The 16,503-nt window shown below is 38.2% G+C and overlaps 1 protein-coding gene across 3 annotated transcripts in view; it reads left to right on the top strand.

The window, feature by feature from the left end:
- Nucleotides 1-16,161, top strand: part of klhl5 (kelch-like family member 5) — an 88,295-nt gene extending 72,134 nt beyond the window's left edge. For all 3 annotated transcript variants that reach the window (XM_036583733.1, XM_036583735.1, XM_036583734.1), the window contains 6 exons: nt 3,421-3,607; nt 4,264-4,488; nt 5,113-5,275; nt 6,026-6,238; nt 9,610-9,781; nt 14,415-16,161. In XM_036583733.1, the coding sequence (XP_036439626.1) occupies nt 3,421-3,607; nt 4,264-4,488; nt 5,113-5,275; nt 6,026-6,238; nt 9,610-9,781; nt 14,415-14,471 (1,017 nt within the window). In that variant the 3' untranslated portion in view covers nt 14,472-16,161. The remainder of the gene's footprint in view (nt 1-3,420; nt 3,608-4,263; nt 4,489-5,112; nt 5,276-6,025; nt 6,239-9,609; nt 9,782-14,414) is intronic.
- Nucleotides 16,162-16,503: the final 342 nt, after the last annotated feature.

The following is a 16,503-nucleotide window of genomic DNA, read 5'->3' as shown; positions in this document are numbered from 1 at the left end:
GCATATTTAATTGTGTAAGTCATACTGCCTCTTTAATTCTATCCTTCCACCCATCCAATCTTAAAACCAATGAGTTGCAGCTGTGTCCTCCCAACAAAAGCTGTGCCCAAAGGAGTCACTGACATTAACTCACCTTAGCTGCGTCATACATTTCTCTCTCATGTGTACCTAAAATGGCTAAAGAGATTTACATTAGATACTTGCATAATGACAGGGAAAAGCCAAAGGGCAATAGTGAAAGTGAAAAACTGGAGTTTCCTGATAATCCACTTTATAATGATGGATTCATTAAAAGATATCACGAAAATGGGACTCCTTAAAAGATATCGCGAAAATGGGACTCCCCATCAGAAAACAGCTTGAATCTTTAAAAGAGAGAGGAGAATATCAAGCTCCACACCTGCTTCAGATCTTTCTTTCACTGAGAAGTGTTTCTGTCCATCCTTCTACTGTGAGAAGACAACTCAATGCTATGGGTCTGAAAGGACATGTAGCTGACAAGAAGCTCTTACTGAGAAAAGGAAACAAAGAAGCTGCTGGTGTTTTCAGAACAATGGACTGTCCACCTCAGAGTCCAGACCACAACATTACAGATTGTGTTTGTATTACTTGAATTGTGAGAAGCAGAAAGTCCAACCAACTTCTAAGACTGAACTTGATATATGAAATTGAAATTTAGCTGTTGAGGGTTCTGTGTAATTGTCTGTTTTCTGCCACTGAAAATATGAATGACTTGTACTTAAAGAGTATTTTGACTGTAAATTAAGTAAAGGTGGTCTCAACTTTTGCACAGTGTTGATGTGTCGTAGGTGTTTCTAATGAAGTGTATATTTGGAACACTAGTATATAGTAAATGATGATTTTAAAATCAGTTACTCAATACATTTCATAAATATTATATGCAAATAACATATTCCATATTTCTTTGAAGTATAGCTTAATAGACTACCATTTTCAGTCTTTGAAATAAGTTGGAGCACTTTGACAAGTTGTTCCAAAAAAAGTAATAATTAGGTAAAAATTGTGATGTAAAAATAATTACTTCATGGTTTTTCCCTCAGGCAGTCTTGCCCAGTGTTACTTAACATTTTTGATTACTTTATTGGCCAAAAGCCAGCAATTACTGGCTAATGAAAAGTCATAGAGGTGTGTGTCTGTGTGTGTGTGTGTTTGCATGCATAATGTGTGTGTGTGTGTGTGTGTGTGTGTGTGTGTGTGTGTGTTAAAGACACGTGTCTGTGGGTGTGTATTACTCCAGCAGACTTCATTACTGTGAGATTAGGACACAGAGCATTGGCTTCCTTCTAATTAAAAACTCTTTCGCTTGCTAGACCATGAGCGAGGGAGGAGATAAACAGAGAAAAAAAGAGAATGAGGGTATGAGTGCAGCATGCAGCACCTCGTTAAGGCGACTCTGAGAGGTTGCAGCATGAAAGGATTAGACAGAATAAGAGAGAAGAGAGAAAAGGACCTGAAATGGTTATGCAAGAATTAGTATTCTAATCTCTGATCTCATTGGACTAATATTAAGAGGATAAATAAAGAGTGTGTGTGTGTGTGTGTGTGTGTGTGTGTGTGTGTGTGTATGTGTACATATGTTCTTAGGAGGCTAGTTGAATGTTGAAAGTGTAGAATGGAGATTTATGGGTTATGTAGTTTTTCCAGTATTTTGTAATATTATCATCCTTATCCAACTAAATGCCTGTGACCTTCCATTCCTCAGGCAACACTGCATTAAAGACTGGCATTTTTTTGTGATGAATATCACCACATGGCTTGGGAAGGGTTTGACATATCATGGTCAACAATTATTGTTTGTCGCTGTATCCACAAGTGCAAGTTAAGACTGTTTCATGCACAGTGGATGCCATATGTCAGCAACTCATGTGAAGTGGACAGATGCACAGTGGAAACGTGTATTGTGATCTGACATGTCAGCTGTTCATATTGTTAATGGAAATAATGGACGTCATGTTTTCAGGCCAAGGAAAAAAAGGTCCATCCAGGCTGTTATCAGCAAGTTCAAAAGGGGCCTGTAATACTGTGGGGGTGTATTAGTGCCCATGGCCTACGGTGAAAGATATGTATATACACAATTTGGAGCATATTCTGTCTTCTAGAAGACATCTTTTACAGAGACATCCATGCTTTTTTCAGCATGACAAATCCAAGCCATGTTCTGTACCTGTTACAATAGCAAGGCTGCATATTTGTAATTGTACAGGTGCTGGACTGGCCTGCCTGCAATCCAGACCTGTCTCCAATTGAAATTGTGTGGCACATTATAAAACACAAAGTTTGCCAACAAAGTTCTCGAATGGTTATGCAGCTGAAGACTTGTATAGCGGAAGAATGGCAACAAAAAACTGCTTTCAAAGCTGGATCGAGTAGTGCCTTCAATCCCCAAATGGAAAGGTGATGTAACACATTGGTAAACATGCTCCTGGCCCAACTTTTTTGACTGTGTTGCAGATATCAAATTTAGAATGAGTGTATATTTACAAAAAAATGAAAAGTTTACAAGGTAAACACATAGTGTTTTTGTACTTTTTGCAGACTTTATAGCATTTATTAATCACTGCTTTTTGTTTTTATTAGCATTTCACAGACTGTCCCTTTTTTTGCAGGTATGATTTTTATCCATTTTTGGACACCCAATCTGAGGGACATTGAAGGGGTAAAATTTTGGGGGTAATTTTTTTTTCTTTTTTTAATTTTGTGGTTTATATAGGGTAACCTCCTCCGTAGGGACACTACAGAGTGAGGGCTCTGGGTGTCAGTATTGTTTAGCAGATACAGGGAACAGTCTACTCTTGATGTTTGTGTGTGTGTGTGTGTGTGTGTGTGTGTGTGTGTATATAGAGATATATAGTTTTTGTTTTTTATGTTTTTGTCAGCTATAGAGTTCAGCACACTACTGGGGCACAGTGTTTAGTAAGAGCTTGAGGGTTTGTGGGCTGTTTTTTGACTGTAGTTTTTAACAGGTACATAAGCTAGCCCACTACACATGGACTCTTATGAGTGATGTAGTTTTTGTTTGTTTTTGTTGTCGTAACAATACCATATGTCTCCAAATGCAAACCAAACTTGTAATGTAAAGATGTAGAGATTTTATTCCAGGTCATGTTGGAGCATCTTGGTCCATTCATCATGAAACGTTCACAAATATAAGGGCAGGTGCTTTGCTCAAATGATGTAGAAAAAGAAAATGGATATTAATTGTTTTTAATATAAATAAAATATTTAAAATTCATCGTTTGGCAAACATACAGGGAAGCCTGCAGTGTGGAGTCAAGGTTTGTGGGTACTTTAGTGATTCTGCCTACAGTGTTCAGCAAATTTAGCGGCCAGTTCCCTCACAATGGACATTGCGGAATGAAGGTTTATGGTTAATGTATTTTTTGTTTCTTGTGTTTGTAGTTTTTGGCTGATATGGAGGGCAACCCACTCCTGAGGGACAGTGTGGAGTGTCAGCGGTTGGTCATGGAAGCTATGAAGTACCACCTGCTACCTGAGCGACGACCACTGCTGCAGAGCCCGAGGACACGTCCCCGAAAGGCCACTGTGGGGGCACTGTTTGCTGTGGGGGGCATGGACGCCACAAAAGGTAACAGAGCACACTGTGTATAAAATGTTTGTTGTAAATGAATGTAGTTTAGGTCGTTTATTTCAGGTCAAGGTTCATTCATGTAGCGCTTTGTACAATGAGTGTCATCACAAAGCAGCTTTACGATAAATCTAAGTCTAAATGAGCAAACCAAGGGTGATATTGGATAGCAAAGCAAGAATAAAGAATTTCTTCACCAGCCCAGACGAGATCTTGTAACGAGAACATATGAGGACAACCAAGTGAAATTTTTGAGGTGAATGTCGGTGGGAATGTAGGCTTATAAGGGTGAAACGAAACTGATTTCTAAACCAATCTAACGCAAGAGCTCAAAGGCAGAGCTCAAAGTAGGGGGTGACGGTGCGCTTATTAACACTGTCCAATGGACAACAGGCCTGTTGTTAACCCACTGACGCAAGTTATCACGGCTAAAGTCCCCCCATATAAGTTATATAAGCATTATAAGTTACAAGTGCGAGACTAATATTACAAGTGAGAGACTAATATTAACCTATCCAAGCATCTTCTTACATGGGCCATCCCATGGTATTGAATGATATGTGAACTTATAAGTATCTGCAAATTTAGCAGAATAATTTCTGGTTTCAGCATTTTAAACTGCCGGAGCTGCACCTTTAATTTCCCTTTATTTTCAGGTGCCACCAGTATTGAGCAGTACTGCCTGCGGAGAGATTCCTGGCGGCAGGTGGCAGTGATGAGTGGCCGGCGGCTGCAGTTTGGTGTGGCTGTCCTCGATGACCGGCTGTACGTGGTTGGGGGGCGGGATGGCCTGAAGACTCTCAACACAGTGGAGTGTTACAACCCCCGGAGCAAAAGCTGGAGCGTCATGCCCCCCATGTCTACACACCGGCATGGCCTAGGTGAGCCACCTCTGACCTTTGACCCTGAGTGTGTTTGTGGCTCCATTGAGGGCTTGTAGATTATTTGTTTTGCTTACTGTTGACAAGGAGTTGGGGAGGGAATTCTATGTTAATATTTGTGAGCATGTGTAGTGCAGATATATATAATGTACTGTGCAAAAGTCTTAGGCACCAAAGCACAGGCAGCAAGTGAGTTTTTGTGTGTGAAAATGCCATATAAGATTAGAATATATGCAAATAAACAAATACAGTAAAAAGTTACAAGAATAACTTTTTTTGAAAAAGATACTACTTAATAATGTGAACCGTCAACACCTAAGTTAAGAAAAGCTAACTACACTTTAATATTAATTATCATTCGACATTAGAGATATTCACAAGTCAATTTAAGTCCCAGGCCATTAAGTGCGAATCCAAGTCAAGTCTTGTGTAGAGGATTTTTTACTGCGTGTAGTGCTTTCCTCTGTATATCAGATGGAAGGTTTTCCTATAACAAAAGGATCTTTATTTGAAGCTGGATTGAATCTGATGCCTAATGTACTATTACTGTACGTTCAAATAGATGCTGTGTATCTAAATTGTGTATTGAATTAAATTATGTGTATTGTGCTCCTGTGTGTGTAGGGGTAGCAGTATTGGAGGGCCCCATGTATGCAGTGGGAGGTCATGATGGGTGGAGCTATCTTAGCACAGTGGAGCGTTGGGATCCTCAGGCCCGACAGTGGAGTTTTGTCGCATCTATGGCGACACCCCGAAGCACTGTGGGAGTTGCAGTTCTAAACAGCAAGTAAGTTCTGATAAGTGTGCTTGTATACCAGGGCTGCTACTAATTATTATTTCTGTAGTGGGCTATCAGCTACAGTTCTGTGCAAAAGCCAAAGACCACCCTTTAATTTGTTTAATTTTCAGTCAGAACAGCCATGAAGTATGAGTTATTCATTTTTCAGCATCAGGAAAACAGCAGAAAATATCTGTTTAACATAAAATTACACAGGAGCCCCAATAACTAAATATAATAGTGATTTTTTCAGTATTTAGTGTGTTTACCCTTATTACATTATTACAGCTTCCATTCTTTTTGAGAGACTTGCTTTCAGTTTTTCAAAGAATCTGCACATTTTTCCTTGCTTCTTATAAACACAAGTCTATTCTAAAAAATTGTTTGCATTTTATGCTCTAATATTGTACTTAAAGATTCTGTGTAATTTTCTGTTAAATACATGCTTTCTGCTTTTTTCTATTCTTTGGAAAATGAACAACTTATACTTAATGGCGATTGTGACTGAAAATTAAATAAACAAAAGGGTCTCTGACCTTTACACAGTACTGTAAATTATGGTCATGTATCAACTATTTAATATAGAAGAGCCCAAATATATGTCTCTCTTCTGCTATGTCTTGCTCAGTTTGTTGTCTCTTCTGTCTTCCCTTTTTTATTTCTCTCTCTCTGCCTCCTTCTTTTTTTCTCTCTCTGCTTCTTTCTATCTCTCTCTTTTTCTTTCTCTTTTTTTCTCTTTCTTTCTCTCTCTCTCTACAGGCTGTATGCAGTAGGAGGCAGGGATGGTAGTTCATGTCTGAAGTCAGTTGAGTGTTTTGATCCTCACACCAACAAATGGAGTGCCTGTGCGCCCATGTCCAAGCGCAGGGGTGGCGTCGGTGTGGCAACCTGGAACGGCTTTTTGTACGCCATTGGTGGCCATGATGCCCCTGCATCTAGTCTCACATCCCGACTTTCTGACTGCGTAGAAAGGTGAGGGGGTGAGAAGGGGTCACTGTTGTCAGTATCAATAGTGTCCTTTTAGTACAGTCAGTTTTGCAACTACCCTTAACAAAATGTACATACAGTAAATAGGCAGCCCAGAATGCATATATAAATCATTATTAATCAAAAAATGTGGAAAAAACAACTACCTAAAATCATTATTAATATGGCAGCTACAACATTATATACATGTTGTAGCTGCCATATTAATAATGATTTTAGGTGGTTGTTTTTTCCACATTTTTGATAACACCTGTAGCTCTTGATATTGCATGATGAATGGACCAATAGAAATGGTCCAAAATTAGAAACGGAATGAAATCTCATTGCATAGCTCAGCGCTATGAGTCTAAAGGATGTTTAGCTGTCAAGAAGCTGTTACTGAGAAAAGGAAATAGACAAAAAGTAGAAAATTGATGCTAGCGCAAAACTGGACATGTGAGGTTTGGAATAAGGATTTATGGACTGATGAGTGTTAATTTGAGATCTTCAGAAGTAACAGAAGGTAGGATTGTGTGCTGCCCAAGTAATGAAAGACTCTTCAAACCATGTCTGCAACCATCAGTCACTGCAAATTTGAGGATGGGTAACAACATCTGGTGAGAAGTACAAAGAAATTTGAATACAATGCATACCATGAAATTGTAAAGAAATTTATACTGCAGCAAGATAATGACCCTACGCACACTGCTGAAAAAATCAAAGCATATTTGTCAAATAAAGAACAGACTGACCACCCGAGAGCCCAGACCTCATCATCATTGAATGTGTTTGGTATTAATTGGATTGTAAGAAGTAGAAAATGCAACCAACTTTTAAGGCTAAACTTTGGAGGTGAGGAAAAATATCCCTGCAGATTTCTTAGTTAAAACGGAAAGTTTCCTGAAAATAATGGAAGCTGTAACAAAGACAAAGGATGATTTTTGATTATATTCATTATTATGGTATTTACATTTTTAATGTTTAATTTTATAGTTTAAAACCCACTTATTTGAAACCCATTTTCATTTTTAATCCCGTGAGATGATCTTGCTTCTGGGAGATATTTTGAGTGTTCATACACTTAAATACCAAAATATGTAGGCAGTAGATTTTCCTTACATATGCCTCATCTTAAATAAATAAAGGTCATGTGAAATGATTGTTACACTTAAAAGTCTTTACTTAAAATAGAGGGTGATTTGAGTTTGGCATGTGGAACTGAAACTCATAGGTGATTTTTGTTTTTTTTTATATTTATCTTGTTTGGTTGTGCCTCATTTTTAGGTACCGGCTTACTGTAATTAATTAGCATGTTTCACCCATTAAGTGCTGTTTACTTTTATCAGTAAGCGTTTTCTATGGATCTGCAGTTTCTTTGAATTGATACAAGTTCTTGTTTTAAAGCGAGGTGTTTAGATGTAGCTAGGCAAGAAAACCCTGGCAACCTCTGATACTTGACCTGCATGCAGGCAATTTCAGTAATCTGATTATGTTACCGCATAGAGCAGGTCTGAATATGCATATCTATTGACATATCTTCTGAACTTGGAATACAGCCCATTGTATACAGTAAAGACTATTGTGTTTATTAATCTATGCAAAAGTCTGAATTAGATGTTTTGGGCATTGATGCAGAATCTTTCAGTAGAGCATTGCAGTGCATCTAAGAATTGTTTGTTTTTCCCACCCCTAATGAGTTGTATTGGAAATAATACGGGTTTGTTTTTGTATGTATGGAGAATTCCGGTTTTCCATCTTATGCATGCTCTATGTGTGTGCGTGTGTGTGTGTGTGTGTGTGTGTGTGTCTGCGTGCTTGTCTGTCTGTGTGAAAAAGTTGTGCATGACTCAAGCTGTGTCTTTCTCTGTTGTGACTCAAGGTAAAGTGAGCTGTCTGTCAACCCGTCTGTCAGAGATCTTCTCTAAAGTGAGCCGAGTGTCTCGTTCGTCTCAGCTTTCCACCACATCCTCTGATTCAAATTGAGTCCTGTCAACTTGTGTGTATCTGACCTCTTGAGTTTGTGGAGTTCAGAAGCAGGGTGTGTACATATTTGGTAGTGAAAGATATTAAAATGTCTTAAATCTTTTGCACGAGTTGACATTCAAGAGTCAGAGCCTTTTGTCACTAAAATAAATATTACATTGAAAGAAATATTGAAGTAAATGTTGCTGATAAGAGTATAGTAATGTCTTGTGATTCTACAGCCATTGTTCTTTTTTATAATATAGGCAAAACAGCCAGTAAGTGCATGTCATTCATATTTCACTGTCAGGAAAAAGCAGAAAACATATATTTAGCAGAAAATTGAATATAATATGAAATGTAACAGCAGATATTTCAGTATTTAGTGTGTCCACTTTGGTTACTTTTTCTGCTTCTCATGATCCAAGTAGTCCCAAACACATTCAGTGATGCAAGGTCTGGACTCCGGGGTGGTCGGTCCAGAGTTCTGAGGACACCACCAGCTTCTTTTTTTGAGCTTTCTAGCTTATTCTTATAGCTGGCAGAAGAGCCATTGCTGTTAATGTGATGTGGTGCCGTAAAGCGCTACACAGTTATCGCAAGAGGTTTCCTGCCTGCTCCTCTAATGTTTCCTAGCACTATAGCAGGTATTCTGGGCCCGGAGTGGCAATGACAGAGATGCCATTTTCTTTATTATAAGTCAGTATATCATCAAAACAATTTTGAAACAGTAATTTTATGTACTGCTTATCTGATGGGGACAGTTTCGGTGGTCTACCACATCTTGCAGGTGGTTGTTAGGAGTCTTTGTATTTTCTCTGTATCTTTTAATGATTTTTAAGCTTCAGTTTTGGAAACTTTTTCCAACTAATTTTCTTTTAACTTTCTTTTTCCTTATGCAGGTGATGTATCTTATATGTAATCTTCTCAGAAATATCTCCTGAAAAATTCATCTTTAATCTGCTAAATATTTTATCTATTTATTTATTTGGTTAGTTAGTTATCAGTCAGGTCACTTTGGTGCTTTGCGTTTAAAAACAAAGATCTTTTATAATACTCTGTAATGTTCATATGATACATGTGGTCCAGCTGATTATTATAATCTGCTGTAAGTATAGGTGCCGATATGGCTTCTATTGTTTTGTTGCACCATAAAAGAAGAAACCACACTTTGAGGGATGGTGTTGCTGTGATGGTGAGGAAACAGCAGAAGGCAGAACAGTTAAATTAAGCCAGGGGTCATCAATCTTATCTACAAAGGGCTTGTGCGACTGCATGTTTTCACTCAAACAATGCAAAAGCACATCCGATTACATGTGTTTAATCAGTTGGTCTCAATCTTCAAACACTTGATTTGTTGTTAAATAATAGTCATAGATTCATTTAAGATTATAAAAATAATGTCCCTCTTGTAGGTACGACCCTAAGACAGACATGTGGACGGCAGTAGCTCCGATGAGCGTCAGCAGGGATGCAGTTGGAGTGTGTTTGCTGGGGGACCGGCTCTATGCAGTTGGAGGGTACGACGGGCAGGTATACCTGAACACAGTGGAAGCTTATGACCCACAGACCAACGAGTGGACACAGGTTTGTCTGACCACTGTTATGCCTTTCTGCCATTTGCAGTTTGCCTGTGTGTCTGATTTTGTAATGTTTGTCTAGCGGTGTGACTGATTTTTTCTTGTGTCTCTCACACTGTCTGTCTGTTCAGTTATTTACTGTCTACTTGTGTGGCTGTTGTGTCTCTGATTTAATTTTGCCTTTGTGACAGCATGATGGTTGATTTTGTGTGTATAAAATTATAATAAAATAGTTTGCCATGTTGAAATATAGGGCTGCTTTAAAGGTATTCATCTAATTGCAAAAGCTTTGTTCGTAAATTCCGATTTTCTCAAGTGTCATATTGTGTAACCAACTATAAAGGAATTTTATTCAGACATACTTTTTTGTGATATTTTTTTTTTCATTGATTTCTGACAAATATTATCAAGTATAAAAAAGACAGATAAACTACTTCTTTTAAATACAGACACAAATTAATCAAAAAATAACTAAATAAACAAAATATACAGTTAGAGGATAAAAAGAGGCAAAAAATTGCCATGTTTGAGTCATGGTTAGGCTGATTGAGGTGGTGTGACCTCAGGAAAACATTTCTAAAGGCATCCAGCTGACCTGTAAGCCGTGTGAACGTTTCATGATGAATGGACCAATAGAAATGAACTAAAATTACTTTGAATAAAATCTCTTCATGTTTAAACACACAACAACGTTAAGAACATTTTTCTTTCTCCAGTGAGGTTACTGTTCTGGAGATACAGGGTTTTTAAGACAGTGGTCTTTGATTTTTTGTTGTCTTTCTCTCTGTCTGTCTGTCTGCCAGTCAATGAAATCGGTCCTCCTTTCCACCTCCATGTTGGCCTTTTACTGTGTATGCAGGTTTACAGAAGCCACCTCTGTCAGTTCCTCTACTTGTCTGTCTGTCATGTATCTCTTCCCACGCTGTCTCTGATCCTGTTATGATTTTACACTGTCTGCTTCCTCCCATTACTGAGCGTGTTTGGTATGCAAGAGCAGTAGTACTGTCATACTGATGCTAGCAATCTGGTCATGTTCTCCTTGTGCTACCTTAAACAGTCTTCTGGAAGTGTGTATATGTGTATGTGTGTGTGTATCATTGGAGTCAGTGTTACACAACGAGTACAGCGGCAACACGTGTTATTTGTAGATGTAGCTTTTTTTTTAGCATAAAATGATTTAATGAAAATGAAATTGATAGAACCCCAAGTACCAATGTTTTTTGACAACTATTTCACCTCAAGTTGTTACTGTAATATGCATTCATGGCTGTTTCTTCTCTTTAAAGGACACAAAAAAAACACAAAAGTGATTTGCATGCTAATAGCTCCCCCTTTTGGAGAAACATCAGATTGTCACACATGTTCTGCAAGTTCCAAAGCCAAATCCATGTGCGTTGCATCATATTAAAAACGTTTGGATATTCATAGCTTCCGATTTGCACCACTACTCGGTTGTAAAGGGTCTGGATTCCACAGTTAGCTGAGAGCGACTGAGCTATATTAGAAAATCCCCTCTCACTCCCATTTTAGCAAAAATATAAGAGCCATATTTTATACAGAAAAACAAGATCTGATTGTAAATGAACTTGGTGTGCTCTGTTGATTTAATTTTAGCACATTTTTATTTATTTTTATTATTCAGCAGGTATCTCTTTCAAAGCATCATCATTGGCTTACGTGTCAGTCATTGCCGATATATGATTACAGCGCTTTATCACCCAGGCCTAGTGTAGCTGTTTGAGTTTTAGAAGCTTATCGATAGGAGAGCATTTCATCATTATGCATGGCTGACAAAAAGAGAAAAAGGAGGTTAAAGAGAGAGAGAGAATGTGTGGGTGTGTGTGTGTGTGTGTGTGTGTGTGTGTGTGCACTTGTGATGGGGGTGTGTGTGTGTGATGGGTGTGTATATGTGTGTGTGGTGTGAACAGGCTTGTCAGTGAGTGTCACCCTTCCGTAATTGCGTTGAAGCTGCGGGCTGCAGAGTGCTAATACCAACTGTGGACGGAAATGAGTGTGTGTGTGTGTGTGTGTGTGTGTGTGTGTGTGAGTGTGAGTGTGTGTTTGTGTGTGTGTGAGTGTGTGCACTGCCCCATTCAGTTCAGTCAATTGTGGAATTTTTGCATATAACACACTCTCATATGAAACCATATGCACATAAACTCCATGTGTGTGTGTGTGTGTGTGTGTGTGTGTATTTATATATATACTCTTAAGACATTTTGACAATACATGATATGCATCATGATTTAATAAGTTGTAACAGACAAAATAGAGCCTGTACTGTCACATAATAAAAATACCACTACTAATAATAATAAAGTGAAATAAATTATTTTTATTCAGTTTTATGAACTAAACTGCACTAATTCCAATTAAACAGGCTGAATTATGCTCACTAAGTAATGAAACAAGTTTGCAGGGTATGCCTGTACTGACGATATCCACGATACAGTGAGAAAAGCGTATTGTGAGATAATTTATCACGATACTGATAAAAAATATTTGCCACACCTACATATACATACAGTGCCCTCCACAAATATTGGTACCCCTGGTAAACATGAGCTAAAGAGCTGTGTGATGAGTGTAATGATTAAAAGAAAAAAGAAGTCATGAAATAAATAATATCTTAAATCTATGTGTGCCACAATTGTTCACATCCCTCGAAATTCTTAAGAGTGAGATCTAAATGAAGTATATTTCCATTCATATTCTATGTTTTTAATTTCACCTGAGCGATTAGGAACAATTAAATGGTCAGCCATGACTTCCTGTATCACTGGGAAATATATATGAGATGAAACACAGGCCAAATGCTCTCGGTCATCTATCGCCATGAGAAAGACCAGAGAATACAGCAGTGATGTGCGACAAAAGGTTGCACAAACCAGGAAATGGCTGTCAGAAAATTCTTACCTTTTTTTAAATGTTAATTACTACTGTCAAGGCAATAATCAAGGATTTTAAAAACAACTGGAGATGTTAAAAAAAATCTGCTGGGAAGAGGACGTATGTCCATATTGACCCCACGCACAGTGAGGAGGATGGTTCGAGTGGACAAAGAATCTCAAAGGACTACAGATGCAGAACTCCGTCAAGTACCAGCAGAAATAAAATTAAAACCCAACGGCTTCAGCCAGGAAGCTTAAACTGGGCCATAGATCTTCCAGCAGGACAGTGATCCAAAGCACACCTTAAGATCAACATTAAAATGGTTGACTGACCACAGAATTAAGGTTTTCCCATGGCCACCCCAGTCCCCTGACCTAAACTCCGTAGAAAACCTGTGGGATGAGCTGAAGCAGTGTGGCCCTTGGGATCTGAAGGATCTGGAGAGGTTCTGTACAGAGCGATGGTCTCAGATCCTTTAATATGTGTTCTCCACTCTCATTAAGCATCATAGGAAAAGACTCAGAGCTGTTATCTTTGCAAAGGGAGGCTGCACAGAGTATTAAATGAAGGAGCGCCAACAGTTGTGGCACACATAGATTTAAGAAAAATATTTGAAAAATTTAGGTTTATTTGAATCATGTATTTCAAATAAAGGTTGTTAATATTTTGAATGAAAGATCAAAAGGATAAGCAGTAAAGAAGGTTTTTACAGCCTGTTTTGCTCATGTTTACCAGAGGTGCCAATATTTGTGGAGCACGCTGTATATATTACTTTTTTCAAAAGGAATTAGGTTATCAACATGTAAGGGTGGGTTACCATCCAAAAAATACAGATAAAAACACATACAGTTACTTGCGATGAGAAAAGAACTAAACAGTTCCTCAAAGAAGGGTCATAAAAAGAAGGAGTGTGTGCTACACTGGCTAATTTACGTCTCCTAGTACACTGCTGCTCTTTTTCTCCCTCATGCCCTTCTTCTGTAGATAAATACACTCACCCTGGACAACACTGCCCCCTAGTGTCTGGCTAATTAATTACCATGGTGACTGAAGCTGCATTTGTCACAGTAGAATGTTTGCCGATATTTTCTCCTTTGAAGCATCGTCCTTGAGTTAGCTGATCATCACCAATATCTGACTATGATCATCCAGGCTTTGTGTATGTGAAGTAAAGATTTCATCTAAGTAGGTCTAATTTGAACAGCTCGGCAGACAGAGTTAGGTTTTACTGATGGATTCACTTTAGACTGCAGCATACAAAGTAAAGAACATTCAACTTGAATGCCTGTTGCAAACATCACATGCTTCAGATGACCATGTTTAAGTGGGGCTGGCTTAAGCAGTATTAAACTTAGCTTGTGAAAGTGAATCTATGCTGTTACTAACATTGAAATTCCCATAGAAGTGCTAACAGAAGTTAGATGTAATTTTGTTTATTAAGCTTTAACAGAGCACTGCATTCTTGTTTTGACAAGAGGTGGTAATATGAACTTTTTAACTTTTGTATTGAAAATATTTCATATTTTGGTGCAAAAACTAGGGCCAGGTATTGAAAATCAGTACCTTTATGGTGTCGATAAATTATCGATCATGGTCGTACATATTGTTGGAAGAAATTGTTACAAGCGGGCTTCCATATATGGACTTCTTGTAATGACCCAGATGCAATGTTCTGAGTAAATACATGCATTAGTGCTTGTTTTTTGTTTATTGATGTTTGATATTTTATTTATTTGTTTGTGTGCTAGGTGGCGCCACTGTGCTTGGGCCGAGCTGGTGCCTGTGTGGTCGCCGTTAAACTGTGATGCTGCTGCTGCCTCCGCCTGTCGTCTCCATGGTGATCCTTGTACAGTAGCCTCATCTCACTCTCATTCACTGTGGAATCAGGAAGATGGAACAACATGACCAAGAGAACAAACACACACACACTAACTGGAATACTCTATTGGCCTTATGGGTTGGTTCTTAGGTTGTTTTTTCTGTTTTTATTCTGTTTTTCCTTTTTTTTGGGTCAATGAAAAAGTGTCAGTTAATTAACAGCCCATTTTCTTCTGTCCAGTTCAGTCACTGATTGCATCCTTCCGTTTAGTGAGCCTTTTTCTATGCACCATTCTATCTATATTTCCACAGACTGCTAGTTAGTGTGTCTCTCCTTGAGAAAAGCCTTCACTTCACTGCTCTTTTTTCTTTCTCTCTTCCCTCGCCTTCTGATTAGTTTTGCTGTGAGCAGTGTGCTTTTTTGTAATGCTCCTTTATTCTTGTGCCCTCATTTTTCTTTCCCTTTTTTCCAATTTGTATTGCTTGTTCAAGTGTGTGTGTGTGTGTGTGTGTGTCTGTTACTGCAGTGCAGCGGAAATTGAGAAATTGATTTAAAGCCCAGCAAATTAAAAGTGTGCTAGTGCAACACAGTAACACAGCCAAACATTCTTTCACTTTAAATGATGTGTCATCCGCAGAACAGCAGCAAGTGCAGAGATGTAGGCCTTGGACTGTATAGCTGTGGAATAGGAGGTGTAGAAAGGTGGATGTCTTTTTGTTGTTTTTTTGTCATTTTTTTTAGTTGTTAAATATATATTGGTTATAGTTCATCTGGTTGTCAGTGTATCTTAGTCTGTCTGTCAGATAGAGTGTGCAGAAATCCCTGGACACCGGCAAGGTCAGAACAACAGTCGAGATGCTGGGAGGGCTTATGAGCTGAGAATGATAATGCAGAGTGCTGGTGTTAAGAGAACAGCTCCACCTCTTTTTTCATCAGTTTTCTGCTTTCCTTGAAAGCCTATAAATAGCATTTACTTCATTAAAAGGCTGTCACTACAGATTATATTAGTATAATGAGATTAATTCTACAACTAATTAAGTATTCAGAGTTGTAGAAACAGGCTAAACAATGAAAACTGACATTACTGAACAATAACAAACCACGCAGACCCTTTCAGAGATTTGAAAATACTTTGAAGGAATACTCCAGCAATTTTCAGTCTAAGCTCTATCTTTTATATCTGTAGCATTAAGTTAATTACCACATACTGTAAAATCAGTGCATGTCCTTTACATAGTAAAAGAACTAAAAAAAACCTGTTGACTCAAAGTACACTTATAATAGAGGCCAGTGGGCAAATGCTTCCACTTTAAGCACCTTCCAATTGGCTTCTGTTGGAAGTGTCACTGGGTTTTCTGTTCTGTGCATTATTATTGTGAAAATTGCCAATCATTCACTGTCGATTCATTATGAAGGTACATTTTAAATGGAGTTAGCATGACAGCCAAACTGCATTAACAGCATTAACCAGCCCAAATCAGCACTATGGCCTGCTGCCTGATGTGTTTTCCCTGTAAAGTTTCAGGTCACATCCACTCAGCACACACAGAACTTAACCAGTGCAAAAGCCATTAAGATATTGCTATGGTAGCGATAAAAGAATGAGGGATAAAATGCAAAAAAGAGAGAGAGATGGCAGTCAGTGAGCCAAAAAATAAAAAGGGACTGTGTGAGCACTGGTTAAAAATAAATGAAAGACAGAAAATGAGGACAACAAAATGGGGCACTCTGGGATGTGTAGTTAAATATGACCTCATGATTTGAAGGACAGCATGTAAAAAAAAAAAAGCATGAAAAGACAGAGAATGGGAGGGAATTTCTTTCTGATGCATTTTCGTTGTATAGGTTTTTGATATGTGTTCTGCACAGCAGCACCGCTATTAATATATCAGCCTTAATGTGGGAGAAATATGAGTTACATGTTACAGACGCCAGTTTATTCACACATCACACTCTCAACTATACTGACCTGCTTGCAAATCAAAAGAAAAAATCAGAACACAAATGCATGTTTAAAA

This window comes from Colossoma macropomum, unplaced genomic scaffold (assembly GCF_904425465.1).
Source record: "Colossoma macropomum unplaced genomic scaffold, Colossoma_macropomum, whole genome shotgun sequence".
Taxonomy (NCBI): Eukaryota; Metazoa; Chordata; class Actinopteri; order Characiformes; family Serrasalmidae; genus Colossoma; species Colossoma macropomum.
This window is presented reverse-complemented; position numbering and strand designations above follow the sequence as displayed.